This window comes from Nicotiana sylvestris, chromosome 9, assembly GCF_000393655.2.
Source record: "Nicotiana sylvestris chromosome 9, ASM39365v2, whole genome shotgun sequence".
Classification (NCBI taxonomy): Eukaryota; Viridiplantae; Streptophyta; class Magnoliopsida; order Solanales; family Solanaceae; genus Nicotiana; species Nicotiana sylvestris.
This window is the reverse complement of record NC_091065.1, coordinates 136,744,193-136,768,412: the sequence shown is the minus strand read 5'-3', so window position 1 is coordinate 136,768,412 and position 24,220 is coordinate 136,744,193. Positions and strand designations below refer to the sequence as shown.

The 24,220-nt window shown below is 41.4% G+C and overlaps 1 protein-coding gene across 1 annotated transcript; it reads left to right on the top strand.

Moving 5' to 3' along the window:
- Positions 1-1,263: 1,263 nt before the first annotated feature.
- LOC138878288 (uncharacterized) lies at positions 1,264-4,379 on the top strand. The gene is made up of 4 exons (XM_070157955.1): positions 1,264-1,976; positions 2,158-2,865; positions 3,623-3,773; positions 4,248-4,379. The coding sequence occupies exons 1-4, from the start codon at positions 1,264-1,266 to the stop codon at positions 4,377-4,379; spliced, it is 1,704 nt and encodes a 567-aa protein (XP_070014056.1).
- Positions 4,380-24,220: the final 19,841 nt, after the last annotated feature.

Here is a 24,220-nt window from a genome sequence, read left to right as displayed (position 1 = left end):
CCCTCGACCTAGACCAAACTTCGACCGCAAACCTCCCAGACAATATACCGCCATAGCCGAGCCAATTGACCAATTATATCAAAAACTCAAGGCAGCTGGTTACGTTACCCCTATCCCAGTCGTAACTCCAGAAAATCCTTCCTAGTGGATTAACCCAAACAAGACTTGCGCATACCATTCCGGGATGAAGGGTCATTTCATTGACGAGTGTCGCTCGTTGAAAGACAAGATTCAGAACTTGATTGACAACAAGATCATTATAGCAAAGGAGCTCGCTCCTAATGTCCGCAACAACCCTCTACCTGACCACGAGGGTAGAGGCATCCACATGATCGAGATCGAAGATGATTGGGACCCCAAGAGGTCAATCGGGTTGATAGCTGAAGGAGACGAGCCTAAGAAGCCAATAGTTACTCTCAATCCCATTGTTGTCTAGATTCAGCCCTCTGAGGGCGATGTGGTAAATGTGTCCGTACCACTTGAGTTTGAAGCACCACCTTCAAAGGCACCAAAACCAATTGAGGTTGAGTTCGGAGTTCCAAGGGCGCCTATGCCGTTTGAAGTTACTGTGTTACCTCCTAAGGCACCAATTCCAGTCTCCATGACAGACGTAACCCCATTCAAGACAAATGCTATACCTTGGGATTACACCGCTGAGGCTAGAAGGAAGGGAAAGACATATACTGGGGAAGCGATTGTCGCACAGGGCATGACCAGGACAGGCAGGGTATACACCCCGGAACACTTGGCTGAGTCCAGCAAGCAGGCCTCCGGGTGGGCTGTTGAAACTGGACCCGATAACCTTTGGAGGAAGGTACAGGCCAAAGAGTACTCGGTCGTCGAGCAACTGAACAAAACGCCAGCTCAGATTTCTATTCTGGCTCTTCTACAAAGCTCAGAGGCACATAAAATTCCCTAATAAAAGTACTGAGTGAAGCTTATGTTCCCAGCAACATAACAGGAGGCGAAATAGCAAACATGGTGGGGCAGGTACTGGAAAGCCATAAGATCACCTTCCATGAAGATGAATTACCGCCAGAAGGGCTTGGTCACAACAAAGCGTTGCACATCACTGCGCAATACGAGGATCACTTTGTCACCAGGATTCTAGTCGATGGGGGATCTAGCCTTAACATTTGTCCGTTGGTAACTCTCAGGACATTGGGTAAGGGATTGCACGAGATCAAAGACGGGGCTATCAGTATCAAAGCTTTTGATGGATCTCAGAGGTCCACCATTGGAGAAATTAGCTTATGCCTGTAGATGGGACCCACCTGGTTCGATGTCGAGTTCCAAGTCATTGACGTACCAGCGTCCTACAATTTGTTGCTTGGACGACCCTGGATCCACGCTGCTGGGGCTGTGGCGTCAACTTTGCATCAGGCTATAAAATTTGAATGGAATCATCAGGAAGTAATCATTCATGGAGACGGTAGCAACCCTATATATAGTCGCCAGGCCATCCCGATGATCGGAGGTAGAAGGAAAATCGGTGGAGAAACATACCATCACATCGAGCGAGTCAACGCCATAGACAAAGACAAGTGGTGGGATAACAAAATTGAGAGCATCCTGAATTGGAGCAGGTATGAACCCGGAAAAGGACTTGGCAAGAACCTGCAGGGTATCACCAAACCTATCAAGCTGAAGAAGCACGGTACCACTTTTGGCCTAGGGTATGAGTACACTTGGGAGGAGTTCAACCACTGGTCACCCCCATGGCGCGGACCATACCATCCGCTGGAGCACCCTATACCTCAGTTGGAGCAGGTTGTTCAGCCAGCCGACCCTTTGTACGGATCAGAGGAAGACGAGGCACTAGCAGCAATAAAGAACATGTTTCTGGAAGATGATATGGATTGTTGTGTTATCTTCGAGGAGGGAGTGGAGGAAGGCCCTTCCATTCAAGCTATGAACCAAGGAGAGCACCTCGCCAATTGGTCAATCAGGACCACCAGTGCCCGGAGAGCCTCAGGGTAGCAAGGCTAAACGACGCATATGCATCACACTTTACTTTAGTTGATTTTACTTCTCCGCATTGTCTTTACTTTTGAAAAGAGCTCCGATGTTTTAAACGATTATGAAAAAGCATTTTCAAGTTTATCTTTACGTTTCGCTCTCATTTATTTTCTCTACCATTTACTTTATTTTACACAGCATTACTATTACATATCTTGATGATGAACCAACGACTGTGACTTGCAACGAGACAGTGCGACAAAGGGATATAGACTCAGAAGAGGATGAGATACCAGAAGAGGTTGTCGGGGAGGTCAAGAATTTCGAGAATAGGCCCAAGTCTAAATTAGACGAAACTGAGGTCATCAATTTGGGGAACGCAGAAAATGTCAAGGAAACACGTATCAGCGTACACTTGTCACCATCAGAAAAGGAAGAATACACAGAGTTTTTGAAAGAATATGAGGATATATTTGCTTGGTCGTATGATGATATGAACGGTCTCAGCACATCCATCGTGGCTCACAAGCTGCCGACAGATCCGGCATGCCTACCAGTCAAACAGAAACTCAGAAAGTTCAAGCCAGACATGAGTTTGAAAATCAAAAAAGAGGTCACCAAGCAAGTCAAAGCCAGGGTTCTCAGAGTAGTGGAGTATCCAACATGGTTAGCCAACGTTGTGCCGGTACCGAAGAAGGATGGGAAGGTTAGAGTCTATATCGACTACCGGGATCTCAACCGGGCCAGTCCTAAGGACGATTTCCCTTTACCAAATATACACATACTGATTGATAACTGCGCCAAACATGAGATCCAGTCATTCATCGATTGTTTTGCTAGATACCATCAGATATGGATGGATGAAGAAGATGCAGAGAAAACGGCATTCATCACGCCGTGGGGAATGTACTGTTACAGAGTGATGCCGTTCGGTTTAAAGAATGTTGGTGCTACCTACATGAGAGCCATGACCACAATCTTTCATGATATGATACATAAAAAGATCGAGGTGTATGTGGACGACGTCATCATTAAATCCAGGAAAGGTGCAGATCACATGGGAGATTTGAGAAAATTCTTCAACAGACTGAGGAGATACAACTTAAAACTGAATCCCGCCAAGTGTGCGTTCGGGCTCCCAGCCAGAAAGTTATTGGGTTTCGTTGTGAGTCGCCGGGGAATAGAATTGGACCCGTCAAAGGTCAAATCCATTCAAGAGTTACCACCGCCAAAGAACAAGAAAGATGTAATGAGTTTTCTGGGAAGGCTCAACTATATCAGCCGATTCATAGCTCAGTCCACTGTCATTTGTGAACCCATCTTCAAGATGCTAAAGAAGGATGCCGCCACTAAATGGACTAATGTTGTCAAAAGGCCTTCGACAGAATCAAGGAATACTTGTCGACACCGCCAGTCTTGGTTCTACCCGAGCCAGGGAGACCCCTATTGCTTTATCTTGCAGTGTTGGATGGGGTATTTGGTTGTGTTTTGGGACAACATGACGAGACGGGAAGAAAGGAGCAAGCCATCTATTACCTCAGCAAGAAGTTTACCCCGTACGAGGCTCGGTATTCCTTATTAGAGCGCACTTGTTGCGCCCTAACCTAGGTGGCTCAGAAATTGAGACACTATTTCTGTGCTTACACCACTTATCCATATCCAGGATGGATCCATTGAAGTATATCTTTCAGAAGCCCATGCCTACCGGTAAGCTCGCCAAGTGGCATATACTCTTAAGTGAATTTGACATCGTTTATGTTACCCAGAAGGCAGTCAAAGGACAAGCCTTGGCAGATAACCTCGCCGAGAATCCTGTAGGAGGAGAATACGAACCTCTAAGGACGTATTTTCCTGATGAGGAGATAGCCTTCATAGGAGAAGACATTGCAGAATCCTATGACGGTTGGAGGATGTTTTTCGACGGAGCCGCAAATTTCAAAGGAGTTGGCATAGGAGCAGTCTTGGTATCAAAAACCGGTCAGCATTACCCGGTATCCGCCAAGCTCAGGTTCCCATGCACCAACAACATGGCCAAATATGAAGCCTGCATTCTAGGGATTAAACTGGCCATTGATATGAACGTTCAGGAGTTACTAGTAATCGGAGACTCGGACCTACTCATACGTCAGGTTCGAGAAGAATGGGCAACCAAGAATCCCAAGATACTCCCTTATCTGCATCACATACAGGAATTGAGAAAGAGGTTCAGGAAGACGGAATTCTAGCATATTCCCAGGGTACAGAATGAGTTCACCGATGCATTGGCCACTTTGTCATCTATGATTCAGCATCCAGATACAAACTTTATTGACCCCATCCAGGTCAAGATTCACGACCAACCAGCTTATTGTGCTCACGTCGAAGAAGAAGCCGACGGGAAACCTTGGTTCCACGATATCAGAAAATACCTGACAACATGAGAGTACCCAGAGCTTGCCAATGCTACTCAGAAACGGACACTTCGGAGATTATCCAACAACTTTTTTCACAGCGGGGGAATCCTGTACAGGAGGACTCCCGATATGGGATTATTAAGATGTGTCGAGGCAAGAGAAGCAACCAAACTATTGGAGGAAGTGCACGCAAGGACCTGTGGACCGCATATGAATGGTTTCGTCTTGGCAAAGAAGATATTCCGAGCAGGATATTTTTGGATGACTATGGAAGCAGACTACATCCAGTACGTCCGGAGATGCCACCATTGCCAAATACATGCAGATATGATAAAGGTACCTCCAAACGAGCTTACTGCAACAAGCTCACCATGGCCGTTCGCCGCTTGGGGAATGGATGTCATTGGACCAATTGATCCAGCCGCATCAAATGGGCACAGGTTCATCCTAGTGGCAATTGATTACTTTACTAAATGGGTTGAAGCAGCATCATACAAGGCAGTCACCAAGAAAGTAGTAGCAGATTTCGTCCGAGATCGTATGGTTTGTCGGTTCGGGGTTCCGTAATCAATCATCACTGACAACGGTTCTAATCTTAACAACGATCTGATGAAGGCAATGTGTGAAACATTCAATATTAAACACAAGAACTCTACGGCTTACAGACCTCAAATGAATGGAGCTGTAGAAGCAGCTAATAAGAACATCAAGAAGATACTAAGGAAGACGATCGAAAAGCACAAACAGTGGCATGAGAAGTTGTCATTCGCCTTACTGGGTTATCGTACCACGGTCCGCACATCAACTAGGGCCACTCCCTACATGCTGGTTTATGGTACAGAGGCGGTCATCCCCGCCGAGGTAGAAATTCCTTCCTTAAGGGTCATACAAGAAGCAGAATTAGATGATGCAGAATGGGTCAAGAGTCGCTACGAGCAGTTAGCCCTCATAGACAGAAAAAGAATGAACGCTGTTTGTCATGGTCAATTATATCAGAATAGAATGTCCAGAGCCTTCAACAAGAGAGTCAAGCCAAAGAAGTTTACACCAGGACAGCTGGTGTTGAAGAAGATATTTCCATATCAAGATGAAGCCAAAGGGAAATTCTCTCCTAATTGGCAGGGTCTGTATATGGTGCATCGGGTTCTAACTGGAAGAGCCCTTATTCTCACTGAAATGGACGGAGAAGTCTGGCCGAAGCCTATCAACGCAGACGCAGTGAAGCGATACTACATTTGATCATATGTTTTTCCTTCATGATTTATTTTGAACTACGCCTGACCTGATTCTCGTTTAAGAGGGGATACGTAGGCAGCCCTATGGGTTCGGTCACACTTTAATAAAAATCCCATTTTTCCCCGCTATGGGAACTGGGGCAGAATTTTAAGGAGGACCCTCAAAATTCCGAAGCCAGTTTGTCAGCTTTCGCATCAGCACCAACCCAGTAAACTGGGGCAGAATTTTGAGGAGGACCCTCAAAATTCTGGAGCCAATCCGCGTTCGATCGTGCAGCACAGCCGTCAACAACGCCAGCCCAGTAAACTGGGGTAGAATTTTTGAGGAGGACCCTCAAAATTCCGGAGCAAGCGAGTTTGCCGTGTCTTGAACCACGTTGCAGTGGTTGGTTCATCCCGAAATAAAATTATTCTTTTTACCTATATATACATGCACTTGCCCTATATTCACTAGGTCATGCCCGAATATCATTTGGATTGCATCGTTTAGCAACGTTGCCCCAATGATACGCAACAGTAAAACCCGGAGGATACGAACTAACCTCCCCCTATAAAACTCACAATTTTTCTTTGGATGCAGGAATTCAGGCAACGAATCAAAGTATATTTGCTCTTCAAAATCAAAAACCCTCCAGAGGGTCATTATCCGCACTCGACACTCCCCAGTAGTCTTAATAGTGCAAACCGCCCACCAGAATTCAGGCCGCAAAAGCAAAACGCACCCACTCTTTAGAGTCGAAACTCTCAAAGCAATCACTCATTTCGCAAAAGTCTACTATCTACACCCAGCATTTCCCAGCAGTCATGATAGCGCAATCATCTATCAGCTAAGAGAACTTACTACTATCGTTTCTTTACATTTCTGCATTACATAAGGCTACTTGTTGCCTTTCGAGACTAAGCTCTGTCTCCATCTGTATTTTGCATAAGGCTACTCTCTGCCTTTCGGGGTTAAGCTCTACCTCTATATTGCATAAGGCTAGCTATCTGCCTTCCGAGACTAAGCTCTGTCTCCATCCGTATTTTTCATAAGGCTACTCTCTGCCTTTCGAGGTTAAGCTCTACCTCCATATTGTATAAGGCTAGCTATCTGCCTTCCGAGACTAAGCTCTGTCTCCATTTGCATTTCTGCATAAGGCTACTCTCTGCCTTCTGAGGTTAAGCTCTACCTCCATATTGCATAAGGCTATCTATCTGCCTTCCGAGACTAAGCTCTGTCTCCATCTGCATTTTGCATAAGGCTACTCTCTGCCTTTCGAGGTTAAGCTCTACCTCCATATTGCATAAGGCTAGCTATCTGCCTTCCAAGACTAAGCTCTGTCTCCATCCGCATTTTGCATAAGGCTACACTCTACCTTCCGAGGTTAAGCTCTACCTCCATATTGCATAAGGCTATCTATCTGCCTTTCGAGACTAAGCTCTGTCTCCATCCTGCATGGCTGAAATATCGCCACTTTATTTAAATTCTCGCTTCGGCTGAAATATCGCCTCCCGCTTTTTTAAATTCTCGCCTTGGCTGAAAAATCGCCACCTTTGCATTCATTCGGCTGAAAGATTGCCACCTTCTCATGGGCTGAAAAATTTCCAACTTATTCAAAGGCGTCATAGTTTGGAGGCACCATCTGCATAGCCCGAGAACATCATTTCATGGCCTGTGAATCTTTATTTTATGCGCTTCATGTCCCAGGACATCATAGTCTGAGGACGTCATCCTAACCGTCCAAAGACAACATTCATGGTCCAATGGGAACTTGCATCACGTTTAAATTACGCAAATATATATGCACATCACGCACTTGCAGGTATTCCGGCTGGCTCACGGCTGTCTCAACGATCCCGCTACAGTTCTCCGCAGCTTGTCCGATTCCAAGCACCCTCTCAAACCTGACCGTCGCGACCGTTCGTTTAAATTTCCATCGGTATATTCCGTCAATGGTTCCTGAACTACATGTGGCCTGATTCTTGTAAAACCAGGGATATGTAAGCAGCTCAGAAACCAGAGCACGGTCAAAAATTCTTTTACAATCGCCGTTTCCGGTCAAAATTGGCCATCTTGTCTTTACCCGACAACTCTTTCATCCTCCTCGGGTAAAGAGGGGCAGCTGTTAATACCCAATTTTTTCCTATGTATTTTTATACTCACAATACTTTCAAAATAGCATATGTATGCATATACAAGCACGCCCAAAGGCTTTGGTATTTTCCCAAATTTTTAAAGATTTTTAAAACCAATTTATGGCCTATTTTACACTATAAAAACCAATAATTATTTCCAAAATTTGTCATTTTGGCGAATAATTTATTTTATTCTCTCATTTACACAAAATATAATTTACATGATTTTTGCATAATTTTACAAGTCCATTTGGTATTTTTAAACTAAAATTGCATGAAATTGCAATTTTAGCCTATTTCTCGATTTAATAGCATTTGTAATCACAAAATCATTTCTAATATTTTTAAATTAATACTTATGCATTGCTTATTAACTCGGTATTTTTAATTTGATTTTTAAACACTATTTACTATTTTTATAAAATCAAAACGGGGAAAATTGGCTATTTAAATTGCAGTCCCTTTTTATTTCAATTGTAGCCCAAATTACAACCTCAATTTCAACTCCAATCCAACCCAATTCTGACCCAATTTTATTAATTACCCGACCCACACCATATTAATATAACCCGCCCGGATCCCCATTTTAAATCATGGTCGTTGATTATTTAGATCAACGGTCCACGTTATCCCCTTCCTTAATTAAACCCACAAGACCCCTAACCCTAATTCATTTACACAAATGAGCCGCCCTTGTATCCCCTCGTCTCTCAAAATGCTCTCAACCACCCTTTGTAACCCTAGCCCTCTCCGCTGATCTCCGACCTCGTTCCACCGGAAATCATGGCTTCCCAGGCCCTGTGTAACCTATATCTACCCCCACGTACCTCTATTCTCCTTTTGCTCGAGGTTTCAGAGTCCGACCTTGAAGACCTTGACTCAGAATCTCTCCGATTCAGTTTCTATGGCCATTCCCGGCTCATCTCCGGCGAGTCCTAGCCCTGTGAGTCCATCTCCGACTCAGGACCAGCCCGTTCCAGGCCTTTCTCATTTTTCTAGGGTTTTCTCTGAACCCCTAAGCCTTCGAGGTTTTCTTTGTTTCTCTCTAAGATCTACTTCAGATCCGTGCACATCTTTTCGATTTTTTGTTTTCAAAACTGTTCATCTTCTCAAAACTTAGGGTTTCTGTGATTTCTACTTGTTCTACTATGATTTCTCGCATTATTTGTCTTTGCTGTAATTCCTAAATGTTTTCACTATGATTTCTGCGTATTTTTCTTTATTGTAATTCCTCCTAGGGTTTTCAAGTAATTTCTTTACTGTATTTTTCTTTACTTAGGTTTCCATGAATGTTTGTGTTCTCTGGACCTCCTGAGTTTATTTTTTGCCTGATTTTATATGCTTTCGACTCTACACTTGACTTCTGGAAGAAACCCTAGATTTTCGAATTTTTTCAAACTACTTGTGTGCGATTGTTTGCTGCCTGCCTGATATCAAAACCCTAATTCTCCAAACCCATCTCATGTTTCTGATTCTTGCTAAACTTTGCAAGACCTTTTTATTCCTCGCATATCTATGTTCTTCTATTTTGATCACATGACTACACTATTTGTTTAATCTTAGCCCTGCATGTTTAAGTTTATGCATCTTTTATAGTCAAACATTTTTCTTTCAAAATAACCCTAATTTTGGGTGTTGATTTCCTATGAATCTATTTTGATTCTTTCTTTTTGACTGATTTGGACCTATTCTCTGACTGAATTCAATACTGAGCTCGAATCCCTAATTCCTTGATTTACTATGTGATTAGTGATTCTATTCTTGCCTTATTTGCTAAAAACCGTGTATCTTTCAAAACTTTATATGTATTTACCCTTTATTTTACAATTTATTCTTGATTCTTCTTTCTATAAATGAAACTCTGTTTTATTACCTTAAGTCCAATTCCTTAATTAAAGGAAGTCCTTTGCCTAATTGATTATGACTTGATACTAAGTTATTTTCTTGCCTTACTTATTGCTTACTTTCAAAGTATAAAAACCCCCACCCCTTTTATTTCAAAAAAAAGGAGGAACAATTGCAAGTTCACACTCACTAAACTCTTTCTTCTCTTCTCTGCTCTTCTCTGCTACTTGTTCTGATTGGGTTTAGCCGGCTGAAAGCCAAGGCTATGCTATAGGATTCTATCTGCCCTACTTGCTTTACTGTTTGAGTTTGCAACTGGTATGTCCATGATTTAAATACCATCTCCAAACTGCGTGTTTATTTACCCTTTTCATATGTCTGTTTATGTTCGACTTTCTTACATTATGCAGTTAAACTTCAGCATGTTACATCCCAAACCCATATTCCCATGTCTTTGATTCTGTTATGCTTGTGTAAGTACTTTCCTGTACATCCCTTTCCCCAAGTCCTCGTGGCTTAACTCTGTTTGTTGGTACAAATGTTTTCATATCAATCCCTTTCCCTGAACCCCCTTTGTGTGTGAGTATTGTTTAGACTAGGGTGGCACTCTATTGCCATCCCTAGTTTAGAACCAGGTTGCTCTAAACCTATACTCAAATCAGTCCCATTCCCTTAACCATGTTATGTGTTGAGCTTGACTCAAGTCTGGTGGTGTCCTAATCACCATACAGGCCTAAGTCTGACTTTCTAAAGTTTGCTCTCTTATTTGCTTGAACCAAGTAAAGGATTAGGGGTGTGCCAGTCCCATCCATGGCTAGGTATGACCACCCTTTGCTTTGGTCTCCTCTAATCCCCTCACTTTTACACTTATTCTTAGTTCTTTAAGTCCTACCCCCCTATGGTAAACCACGCTTTGGGACCCTAGAGTTCCCTCTGAACTTGGATGCCTAAGGGCTGGTAATTCCACACATTGCACTATTCTACTCAATCTTTAGGGTGTAATCATTGCCTGGGATTCCTGAAAGCCCTTGGAACTTTGAAACACTCTAAGAGAAGGCCTTGGAATCTGGAGCCCAGATTTGGTAAAATACATGTGTTGGACATTAAGGTTGCTTTGGGCTTCCTCGGGTCCGTTTTAGCTTTAATGTATTTATTTTTTAGTCTTTCCCTTCCACTTTTGTAATAACTTTGTAATATTAGTAAAAGGGTGTGGGAGGGGTTTATGTTGTTTGCATCAGTCAATGAGTAGAAATCATGCCTATAGGACTTCAATATTGCAAATCATCTAGAAATCATGCCTATAGGACCTTAACGTTGCAAATCACTTAGAAATCATGCCTATAGGGTTTAATATTGCATACTATTCATAAATCATGCCTATAGGATTTTGTATTGCAAGCATGATAGAAATCATGTCTATAGGAACTGCATATGCGTTTGGCAAACTGTAGGATAATTACGCTCATCTTTTACCAATGCTTTAACAACCCCCTTTAAAAATCGAAACGTAGATGTCATGTCTATAGGATTAATTGCAACTCGCTTGATCCGTTTAAGTAACAGCAGACTGTCAATTGGTTCTTAACGTTCTTTAAGTAATATTTTCAACAAAACTCTTTTGTAAACCATGTGGGCTTTCAAACTCTACAAATCTGCATTCTTCTCCATGAACAGTTTTTTTTCTTAAATAGTTCTGCCTAAGCATTTTAATCATTCCCTGAAACTGCCTTTAATACAATTCTGCAACCAAATCCTTTTCTCAAAAATATTCCTGCCTTCAAAATTCTTGCATAACTCTTTTGCTTTTTCACTCAAACAGTTTGATGCTTTCGAAATCTGTACTTTCCTTTAAAATTCTTCTGCATCTGATTACTTCTTCTGAAATCAGTATTTTCTAAATCATTCGCCTAAAATACTTTTGATTTCTAACAAACCGGACCCGAGGGGCTCAAAGTAGACTTATTATCCAACTCTATGTGTTAAACTAATCTGTCCACTATCAGTTTTAATCTTAAGACCAAATCAGTAATTGTAAGACATGCTAAAATAATTGTTATGTGATTTTTGGGGTTTGTGTGAGACTTTTGAGTATTTGTTTTATTTCTCACTTATCTGCTATTTGTTTTGATTGACGCCTAGTATTTTATCCTTTTGAAACTCCATATATGCCTCTACCCCTTTCTTTCCTTTAGGATTGGAAGTCCAAACACCCCTGGACTAATAGGTCGGGACGGGTACTAGCATGCAATAAGCAAAACGAGACTAATCGCGTTTAATACCTTGACGGGGTGGGAAGGGTAGAATATGGAGATGATGAGCGATGCGCTAATATCACGTGCGACCCCTCTTCTGAGGAGTGATTGCTGGATATTGCATAGAAGTGATCCATATTATATTTAAACCTAGGACCCCTTTTCTCCTTCTTTAGTTATTGATGTTTTCTTAAATTAATGTTTCTTCAACTAAGCTTTCTCCTTTTAAAATCACTTGTGTCTTTCTTCTTTCAAAATTTTTCAACTTGTTATGTGCAAACTTTGCTTGTTTATTCCTACTCTTCTTAAAGTCATAATTAAGCACGGTCGGGAACCACACTAATGGATCTTGAGGGGTGCCTAACACCTTCCCCTCGAGATAATCTTAAGCCCTTACCCGAACTCTGGTTTATCTTTCAAAAAAATCTTATCTTCTTTAAAAGTGTCCTAATGCACTATAATCATTAGGTGACGACTCTTCAAATTCCATAACCCGATTCCTCGAAAGGGAATAAGAGTTGTTTTGTCCATAATGTCGTAAACCCGATTTCGCTCTTTAGGAAAAAGGGGGGGCGTCGACAGTAATGACACAAACAAGTAAGTAACAAAGAAGGAAAGAAGAACAATACGCAAAACTAACTAAATAGATAGCCAAAACCGTTAGCTCCCCGGCAACAGCGCCAAAAAGTGACCGCTACCTACTCCGCACTACTAAAAAGTAGGAAGAGAGGGTCGCAATAGCTTTTACCCGATTTGTGGGTCGGGATCGTTTTCCACAGGGAGCTAGAAATGGATTCAAGTATCTATTTAGATTGGGATTGTGTAATTGTTCCAAATATCACTTCCAATCATTTTTGGTTTTTCTTCAACAAACTACTATTATCAACTACTAATTATAATTGTAACTAGATTATGCTAAATGAGAATTGCTAAAAGTTGTATCTAATGGATAAAAAGGCACTAGGGTAGTGACTTTCATGTAGGTGGCTAATTGACGTGTAATTGCTTCTAAGGCATGATTGACTTGATTGGAGAAATATGCTATAACCATTGCACGATTTTATCCACTCTCACAACTCTTGGTAGATAGAGTGATTTTGCCCAACTGACTTTCTCAAGACCAAATGGGGAGGCAAATTTGCTCAAGCAACTAGGGTTCAAGTCGGGTAATTTCTCTCTCGAGGTTTAACCCTTTAATTGGGACTATCAATTCTCTTGAGTCCATCCCAATTCCTTGTTGGATTAATTTTGGAGACTTATGTTCTCTTTCTCAAGAAGAGCCAAGTCAACTTAGCACAAACCAGTGTTTGTAACCACCAATTCATAAATTAAACCATAAAATTGACCCAAATAACAAACACCCATAGTCAATCTATCCCTAAATCACAATACCCATCAGTTACCCACACTAGGGTTGAGCCACAACCCTAGCTAATGGGTTTAGCTACTCATGCTTGAAGAGAAAAACAGAGAAATAGATGAAGATAAAGACATATTAATTAATTGCTAAAGTAAATACAAAGATTCATTGATAAAAACTAAGTAAAAATTCCCAAAATGGCTATAGATGGTCTTCTCACGAGCGCAGCTAATGTTTGATAATATCTGATAACCTAAAAATGGACAAAGATTCTATTTATACTAAGCTGGAAAAACTGAACAAAAATGCCCCTGCGGGGTCAGTGCGGACCGCACAAAATGGACTACGGCCGCACTATGCTCTTGACTCTTCAATTTCATCTCTCTGAACTCAGGCTCCGCGGACCGCGCAAAATGGACCGCGGACGCGGAGTCTTCTAATGCGGTCTGCATAAACATGACCACGGACTGCGCAGCTTGAGCCTTGGCAATTTTCATCTCTCTGATCTTCGCTTCTGCGGACCGCACATAATGGTAGTGCAGCCGCGGAGCTTTCAGTGCGGACCGCACAATTTCCACTGCGGTCGCACTGTTTTAACTTGATTTGCCAGTTCTCTGAATCTCCTTAGCGTGGACCGCACAAAGTGTAGTGCGGCCGCACTAGGTCTGTTTGTTCTGAGTTTGCCTTGTCTTTGGTACTTGTGCAGGTTTCACTCCTTTTGAGTCGATCTTTGACATCTTATTACTTTGTCGATCAAACATGCAATCAAGCACAACTTATGAGCCTTTTGGGACTATTTTGTAACAATTTATAATCAAAATGTAAGCAAGAAAAAGCATGAAACACGTTAAAATCCCTAGTTATCACGCCCACTTGTATGAAGCCAATCCTGGATCAACTTGACCTTCTCCGAGGCATCTCAAACCAAATTCATGCCTAATAACTTTGCCTCTCCCAGCTCAAACAAACCAACTAGAGAATGACACTGTCTCCCATATAGGGCCTCATAAGGAGCCATTTGAATACTCGATTGGTAGATGTTGTTGTAGGCAAACTACGCAAGCGACAAGAAACCCCAAACTCCATAACACAGGCACGAAGCATATCTTCCAATATTTGAATGGTGCGTTCGGAGTGTTTGTGCATCTGAGGGTAGAATGATGTACTCAACTTAACTAGTGTGCCTAACTCATGCCGTACAGCTCTCCAAAAACGCGATGTAAACTGTGTCTAAGTCAGAGATGATGGATACCGGCATGCCATGAAGGCGGAAAATCTCGCAAATATAGATCCTCTGAAGAATGCGTAGTTACTACCGGAATGAAATGAGCCGACTTGGTCAACCTATCCACAATCACCCATACTGCATCAATTTTCTTTTGAGCCCGTGGGAGCCCAACAAAGAAGTCCATGGTAACATGCTCCCATTTTCACTCAGGAATCTCAAGTCTCTGAAGCAACCTACCTAGCTTATGGTGCTCAAACTTCACCTGCTAACAATTTAGGCACCAAGCTACATACTCCTCTATGCCTTTCTACATATATCTTAGCATCACTCGGATGAATGGAGTACCGCAAATTGTGGGCCTCCTAAAGAATCAACTCACGTAACCCATATACATTAGGCATACATAATCGGCCCTGCATCCACAACACATCGTCATCTTTGATAGAAACTTCCATGGCATCGCCTTAATGTACCATGTCCTTAAGGACAAACAAATGGGGTTCATCAAATTGACGCTCTCTAATGCGATCATACAAAGAAGACCGAGAAACCACGCAAGCCAGAACACGACTGGGCTCCAAAACATCCAATCTAACAAACTGTTGGGCAAGGCTTGGACATCCAATGCAAATGGCCTCTTAACTGCTAGTAGATATGCTAAATTGACCAAGCTCTCTGTCTTTCGACTCAAGGCATCAACTACCACATTGGACTTCTCGGGAAGATATTGAATAATGATATCATAGCCCTTAAGAAACTCTAACCATCTTCGCTGCCGCAAGTTAAGATCCTTCTATTTGAACAGATTTTGTAGATTCAGGTGGTCAGTATAGACCTTATAGGGGACACCATACAAATAGTGTCGCCAAATCTTCAAGTCATGAACAATAGCCACTAATTCCAAGTCATGGACAGGATAATTCTTCTCATGAACTTTCAACTGTCTAGACGCATAGGCAATCACCCTACTGCCTTGCATCAATACCTCGCCTAGGACAATACGTGGTGCATCACAGTACAAAGTGTATGACCCTGAACCCGTCGGCAACACCAACACTAGGCTATAGTCAAAGCAATCTTAAGATTTTGAAAGCTCGCCTCTCACTCCTCGGACCTTCTAAAAGGAGTACCCTTCTAGAATAATATGGTCATATGTGTAGTAATAGAAGAGAACCCTCTATGAAATGATGGCAATACCCGGCCAAACCAAGAAAACTTTGGATCTCAATAGTTGTAGACGGTTTGTGCCAATTTTGCAATGCTTCAATCTTCTTCGGATCTACCTTGATCCCCTCACTCGACACCACATGACAAAAAATGCCACCAAATCAAACCAGAATTCACGCTTTGAAAATTTTGTGTACAACATCTTTTTCATCAAGGTCTGGAGCACAATTCTCAAATGTTGATCATGATCCTCCCAGCTATGGGAGTATACCAAGATGTCATCAATAAACACAATGATGAATCAATCGAGATAAGGCTGGGATACACTATTCACCATGTGCATGAATGTTGCTGGGGTGTGGCTAGCCAAATTACATCACAAGGAACTCATAGTGATCATACCGAGTCCTAAAAGCATTCTTCAGAATATCCAGATCCTGAGTCTTTAGTTGATGATAACACGACCACAAATCAATCTTGGATAACATTTTGGAACCTTGTAGATGATTAAATAAGTCTTCAATGTACGGAAATGGATACATGTTCTTCACTGTAACCTTGTTCAACTGCCGATAATCAATACACGTGTGCATAGAACCATCTTTTTTATTCACAAACATAACTGGAGCACCCCAAGATGACACACTAGGCTGAATGAAACCCTTATCAAGCAAATCCTGCAACTACTCCTATAACACCTTCAACTCCGTTGGGGCCATACGATATGGTGGAATAGAAATGGGTTGAGTTCCCGACAATAATTCAATACCAAAATTGATATCCCTATCGGATGGCATGCTAGAAGATCTGCCAGAAATACATATGGATAGTCTCTCACTACTAAACCGGACGCAAAGGTATGAGTATCAACACTGACATCTCTCACAAAGGCTAGATATGCATCACAACCCTTCTCAACCATCCGTTGTGCGTTAAGGAACGACACAACCCTGCTAGGAACGTAATCCAAAGAACCTTTCCACTCCAACCACAATAAACCTAGCACAGCCAAATTCACAGTCTTGGTATGACAACAAGTCCATTCCCAAAATAACATTAAAGTCTACAATACTGAGCAACAATAGATCAACTCTGGTTTCAAAACCAAAAAATAACAACTAAACACGATCGATACACATAGACAACAAGAATAGAATCTCCCACAAGCGTGAACACATAAATAGGAGAACTCGAAGAATCATGAGATATACCTACATATGGAGTAAAGTAAGATGATACATATGAGTAAGTGGAGTTTGGATCAAATAAGAGTGATGCATCTCTATGACAAACCTGAACGATACATATGATAACTACGTCTGATGCAACAATCTCCGTCCTACCCGAAAAAGGATAACATCTGGCCTGGCCTACCCTCTAAGGTGACCCTTACCTGCCTTACCTCCACCCCTAGTTGGTTGTGAAGGTGGAGTGACAACTAGAGAAATCACCATGGCTTGAGAAGTCTGGGGACCCTGTAGAATATGTAGAGCCTGAGTAGTCGGCGAAGGTGAACCTTCCTTAGTCCGGGGTAGTCCCTCACCATATGAGAGGTATCACCACACTCAAAACAATATCTTAGAGGATGTGTCTACTAAAACTAGTTCGGGCCTGGTCGGCTGGACTGACTACTGAAAGTACCCCGTGCAGAAGGTGTACTAGACAGTGGCAGTGCATAATGGGCAATCGCAAACTTGGAAGTAGTCGGTGCACCACTAGAAGCAGGAAGTACTGAATAAACTAGATGGCTCAAAAATCCTCTACCATGACGGGCTACAACTGGGGCACGGGCACCACTATATCCGTTAGAATCTCTAGGCCTCTTGGCCTTCCTGTCGTCTCTCTCCTGGCCTGTATACCCTTCAATCTTTGTGCGATCTCTACAACCTGCTGATATGGGGTATCTGTGTCCAACTCTCAAGCCATTATGAATCTAATACCCTTGTTGATCCCCTCGATATATCGACAAACTCGCTCGGGGACTATGGAAATCAAGGCAGGTGCATATCTGGACAACTCACTGAATCTGACAGCATACTCTGACACTATCATGGTACCCTGGCTCAGCTGCTCAAGCTTAGCATGCCATGTATCCTGAAGTCTATAGGTAACAAACTCTCTCATGAAAGAACATCTTCAAAACCTAAGCCCATGTGAGTGAAGTTGAATTAGTTGTGCTACCCTCCTCGTAAACCCGCCACCATAATATGCCGGTACCGACAGTTAGAATATAGTAAAAGCAACTCTGCTTGTCTCCAAAATACCCATGGTGTAGAGAATATGGTGGAACTTCTCCAGAAAACCCTATGCATCCTCTGTAGCTAGGCTGCTAAAAGTAGGAGGGTGGTATTTCTTGTACCTCCCAAGTCTAACTACTCCTCCTTAGATGATGTTTCCCTAACCTCAGGCTGAACCAGAACAACCAGCCACACTAGTATAACCTCTAGGACCTGGTCAACATGTACACGTTACTCAAGGGTATGGGTCGTAGGAGTTTGAGCTCCTTCCCCAGCCTGACATATGGGTGGTGCAAGTGGAATTAACCCCGCCTGAGCTAGAGTACCAAACATGCTCAAGAGCTGTGTGAGGGTTTTCTGAAGTGCAAGGGTGGCAACAGGCGCCTCAGGTGCCTGACCCTAATTGGAGCTACTGGTGGATCCTTTGTCGTAGCTCGGGTAGGTACTCTAGCTGCACCACATTCCTCTCCTTGGCCTCTGCCCCGGCCTCGACTTTTCGCAGCTCTAGCAGGGGGCATAAGTGTCTGATCGTCGAATCCAGTAGTGCGTTTCCTCACCATCTGTATGAGAATAGAAAGACAAATATTCAAAATTACAAGTCAACAAATTTGCATGATAAGGAATCAATAAGTTTCCATAGCCTCTCGAAGATAAGTACAAACGTCTCTGTACCGATCCGGGAGACTCTACTAAACCTCCTTATGAATCGTAATACCTATGAACCTTGACCTCTGATACTAACTTGTCAAAAACCCAATCTCCCTCCGTAGGATGTCATGATGGAACCTAGTCTCTAAGACTAGGTAATCCTAATATACATGAAGAAATAACATACAAAATAAAAGAACTTCAATCTAACCAACCGACTATCATAAAGTAATTCGTCAACATAACTGACAATACTCCAAAAATCTTGTGAGACTGAGTCATAAGCTCTACACGATTATACTGAAATATCCCTAATACATCAATATCTATAATAGGAGTATTCAATAGAAACTAAGATAAAGGATGACTCTGAGACCTGCGAACGCCGGTAGGTATACCTTGAAGTCTTCGATCCACGCTCAACTCACGGATGCCTAGCCTATTATTAAGTACCTAGACGTGCACAAAAAGATGTGGAAAAGTGTACTATAAGTAAACCATAATGGAACCCAGTAAGTATCAAGCCTAACCTTAGTAGAATAGTGACAAGGTCAGATCAAGACACCTATTGGAATAAACAAAGAAGCTGAACAAATATGGTACAATATAATAATGGACATAAAGAAATGAAACAATGAATAAATACATCAAGATAAGCTACACAGAAAATTAAGGCAATAAAGGCATTAAGGGAGGAAAACACATAATAAGAACACCAAAGAAAATATGCAAACAAAACACAAGTGATGAAAATGAAAGATAACAATAAGAATCGTGTCTGAGGTACAACCTCGTATCTCATTTCACAATCACAATCACAATCTTTCCTTATATCACTACGGGAGCCTTATATTTAGTCTGAAAATCATTTTTTCTGAAATAGCTACCCGCATTTTAGCCCACCTTATCACATTGCGTGGCTTCAAGTAGTTCCCCTGCTTGCAACACGTGTATCAAGACCACCTTAACTCACCTAATGCATATCAACCCATATCCTTATACCATCGCATGTGTAACAATATCACAACATATCACAAATCGCACCTCAAGTGCCTAATACCACAACTTGCCAAAGAAGTTAACAATAAAAATATTTCCACAATAAATAGCCCATGCTCAACCACAATATGTACAAGAGTCTCAACAATAGTAATCGAACGTCAATAACTCAACAAGAATGGTATTTCAACAATTTACAACTTTGCCTCAATGTGATCACAACTTTCACAACATCAACTCCAAAACCCAACAATAAGATATTTCAAAAAAATAACAACTTCAAGTAAGGTAACTCAACAGTTAAATATTTAACAAGGCAATGAGAAAATAGTAACTTCAAGTAAGCATGTAAGGGAAACTAACGAGTAAGAGATGAGACAAGTATTAACAATATCGAGTGAAGCATGTAAAATATATTAACGATGATGAAAATAACATGTTATGACGATTCAATTAAAGGCATGAATAGAATCTACATAGCTTAAACTGGTCAATTACCACATTTAGCCCGTGTACCCACTCGTCCCCTTGCGTACATGGATTTCACGTACCACAATTAACACAAAACAATACCAATCCTAAGGGGTAATTCCCTCAAACAAAGTTATGCAAGACACTTACCTCAAAACACGCTAACTCAATCCACTAGTAAGCCTTTTCTGCAAATATCCAACTCTGAAAGGCTCGAGTCTAGCCAAAATAACTTTATACCATAAATATAAAGCATAGAAAATTATTACAAATAATAAAGTTACAATCTGTAAGGAATATCAAAAAGTCGACCCCGGGCATGTGTCTTCAAACCCGACTAAACTTATAAAATCGGAACACCTATTCAATAACGTTTCCAACCATACTAAAATTACTCAATTTCAATCTCTAATCAACCTTCAAATCCTCAAAATATAGTCTATGAAGTTTTTATAAATTTCCCCAATATTTCCAACTCAAAACACTAATTAAATGGTAAAAACAATGATGTATTCATGTATAATAGCCAAACCTATAAATTCCTTGAAAATCTCCCTCAAAATTGCCCAAAACCGAGCTCTCAAAAATATCCAATCTCACAAGTCTATCTACCAAGGCTTAAACACCAATAGCCAAAGGCCTCTCCACAACTAGAATGAATGCCAAACTACCTATACTCTCTTCCTTCCTACTCAAGGTATCTGCCACCACATTCGCCTTACTGGATGATACAAAATAGTGATATCATAATCCTTAAGCAAGTCAAGCCATCTCCGTTGCCTCAAATTCATATCCTTCTACTTGAACAAGTATTGAAGACTATGATGATCTGTATACATCTCCCATTACACGCCTTATAAGTAATACCTCTAGTTCTTTAGTGCATCACAATCGCTGCCAACTCAAAATCATGAACTGGATAAATCTTCTCATAGGTCTTCAATTGTCGTGATTCATATGAAATCACCATACCATTCGGCATCAACATTGTACCAAGACCAACACGTGAAGCATCAGAAAGCATCATGTATGGCCTTGAACCTATGGGCAACACCAACACAGGGGCTATAATCAAAGCAATCTTGAGCTTCTGGTAGCTCTCCTTACATCCATCGGACCATTTAAAAGGAACACCCTTCTAAGTCAACTTACTCAATGGAGTTGAATGGATGAAAACCCCTCTAAAACAACAATAGTAGCATGCCAAACCCAAAAAACTCCTGATCTCTATAGTTGTAGTAGTTGTAGGCCAACTTTGAACTGCTTCAATATTCTTGGGATCAACCTTAAAACCATTATAGTACACTACGTGACCTAAGAATAGAACTGAGTTCAACCAAAACTCACACTTAGAAAAGTTAGCATAAAGCTTCTTCTTTGTCATGGTATTAAGCACAATCCTCAAATGTTTCTCATGTTCCTCTCTACTGCAAGAGTAAACAAAGATGTCATTAATGAACACAATCACAAAAGTGTCCAAATAAGGCTTGAACACCCAGTTCATCAGATCCATGATATTGTTGGAGCATTAGTCAAACCAAATGGCATCACCAGGAACTTATAATGACCATAACGATCCTAAAGGTTGTCATTAGGATATCTGAAGCCCTAATCTTCACTTGGTGATAACCCAACCTCAAGTCAATCCTAAAGAAAACCTTAGCACCTTGAAGTTGATCAAACAAATCACAATTACGAGGTAATGGATACTTGTACTTGATAGTAACCTTATTCAACTGCTTACAACTAATGCACTTCCCATAGTACCACCTTCTTCTTCACAAACAACACTGGTGCACCCAAAGGAGAAACACTCGGTCAAATAAACCCTGTTTTAAGTAAATCTTGCAACAGCTCCTTTAACCTCTTCAACTTAGCTAGAGCCATGAAGTACAATAGAATAGATATAGGGTAAGTGCCTGGAAATAAGTCAATACCAAAATTAATATCCTTATTCGGTGGCATACCTAGAAAATGCATAGGGAACACCTCTAGAAACTTCCTCATAAGTGGTACCAAAACCATAGGAGGAAACTCTGCACTAGATTCCCGGGAAAAAAAAAATATAAGCAAAACATACTATACACCTCTTCTTAACCATACAATGAGCCTTCAAAAATGAAGTTACCCTACCATTAGAATGACCAAGTGAACCCCTCCACTCTAATCTAGGAAACCCTAGCACAATTGAAGTTACTATCTTAGCATGACAATCCAAGATAGCATGATACATAGATAACCAATTCATACCCAAAATCACCTCACAATCCACCATGTCTAATAATAAAAGATCAATCATAATATTATATCCACTAATAGTAACCACACTAGACCATTATAACTAATCCACTATAGTAGAATATCCAACGGGCGTAGACATATAAGCAAAAACATCTAAAGTATCTTGTAATACACCTAAATATGATGCAAACTAAGATGACAATTACTAATAAGTAGATCCTCGATCAAACAATACCAAAGCATTTATATTACAGACTAAGACAATACTTGTAATGGCTACATCAGATACCACTACCTCAGGTCTATTAGGGAAAGTGTAACAACAAACTTGTCCTCCACCGTTCTGTCCTCCCTCTTTAGAACGACCTCTAAATTGATGACCTTAACCTCTAGTTGGTTGGCCTCAACCCCTAAATGGCTTAGCAGGTTGTTTGGAAATTGGGGCTAGAATCATCAACGGATACCCTGCTAAGATATACCACTCTGAAGCTTGGGAAAATCCCTCTTTATATGCCTTGAATATCTATACTCAAATCAAACTCTTTAATGGCGTGTTTGTTGGACCTTTGTTTTTCTTCCCAGTGAAAAGAACCATTGAAAGACCTTGCCCCCCAAGATGCACCATAAGAACCACATGAAGAAAGTGTATCGTATGACGACTGTCCTAAACGAGCACTCTAAAACCTATGGCTAACTGGAGCATCGCGAGTAGTTTAGAGTTCTAACTGAACTGGCATGCTAGGATGGCCTCTGCCATAATGTCTCTTGCTTCCAAAATATGCACCACTAAATCCTCTAGTACCACGAGGCTTCTTGGTCATTTTATCCTCTCCCTCTCCCACCTGCGGATGCTCTCCAACATCCTAGCAATATCGCTAACCTAGTGGAAGGTAGTCTTAATATCAACCTCTTGTTCCATCCCATACCTGATTCGTAATTAAGACCCTCAACAAACCTCCACACCTTCTCCTTTTCGGAGGGAATTAGAAAAGATGCATGGCATTACAACTCTATGAACCTCATCTCATGTTCAGTGATGGTAATACCATCTTTGCGACATATGCTCAAACTAGTTATGAAAGTCGTCTCTCCTTTTGAATAGGATGAACTTCTAATAATAGAGAGTCAAAAACCGAGTCCAATTGAGAGGAAGTGACTTTGTTGGCCTGCTCTACTCATAAGTCTGCCACCACCTCTTGGTTGGTTATCTCAATTGAAAAGTAGTGAAACCAACTCTATTGGACTCCACAAGACCCAAATTGTACAAAATCTCATAACACCTATCTAAAAGTCCCAAGCATCAGTTGTGGGATCACCATCAAAACATGGAGATCCAACTTTTTCTGCTCATCAATAGAGATTACAGGCCTAACCTCAAGCCTAATTATAGTAATAGGCGGAACTACATGTTACGACCCAAACTGATGGGCCGCGACAGGCACCCGGTACTTTACTCAACCGAGTACCAACATAACGTATCTTTCTTATTACATCATCATATACACATGACATACGGGCCTAATAAGCCAACATGATCTTTTATAAACACGAAACATAGGACGACAAGGCCGCACAATCTTTCACGTACACGACATATGTCTACAAGCCTCTAAGAGTACATAAATGTCATAAAGGTTGGGACTGAGTCCCGTCATACCAAACAATACACGTCTAAATCATACTAACCAAACACGCAACTCCAAAGCAAATGGAGCGCACCAACATCTTCTACTGAGTTGATAGCCTACTTGGAGGGCTCTCGACCTGTCTATCTGGACCAGCAGGCATGAAACACAGCGTCCCCAGGCAAAAGGGACGTCAGTACGAATGATGTACTGAGTATGTAAGGTACATAAATAAGCACATAACAGACATAGAGGAAAGATAGAGTAATTGAATCCACCTGTAAATCATGAAATAATTATAGCATCATGCATGAATGTCATGTCGTGCATAGGTACATGTCTCATAGCATCATCAGCCTCTGAGGGCATCCCATCATATCATCTTGGCCATTGTGGGCAAATCATCAACGTATACCAACTGATCAGGTGGTGGTGCGTATATAAC

What these genes read in the sequence shown, in the direction of transcription:
- LOC138878288 (XM_070157955.1), top strand. Translation starts at nt 1,264, where the DNA reads ATGGGACCCACCTGGTTCGATGTCGAGTTCCAAGTCATTGACGTACCA. An exon ending in TTCATCACGCCGTGGGGAAT is followed by an intron (nt 2,866 to 3,622) that starts GTACTGTTACAG and finishes ATCCATATCCAG; the next exon opens with GATGGATCCATTGAAGTATA. An exon ending in ATAACCTCGCCGAGAATCCT is followed by an intron (nt 3,774 to 4,247) that starts GTAGGAGGAGAA and finishes TCTATGATTCAG; the next exon opens with CATCCAGATACAAACTTTAT.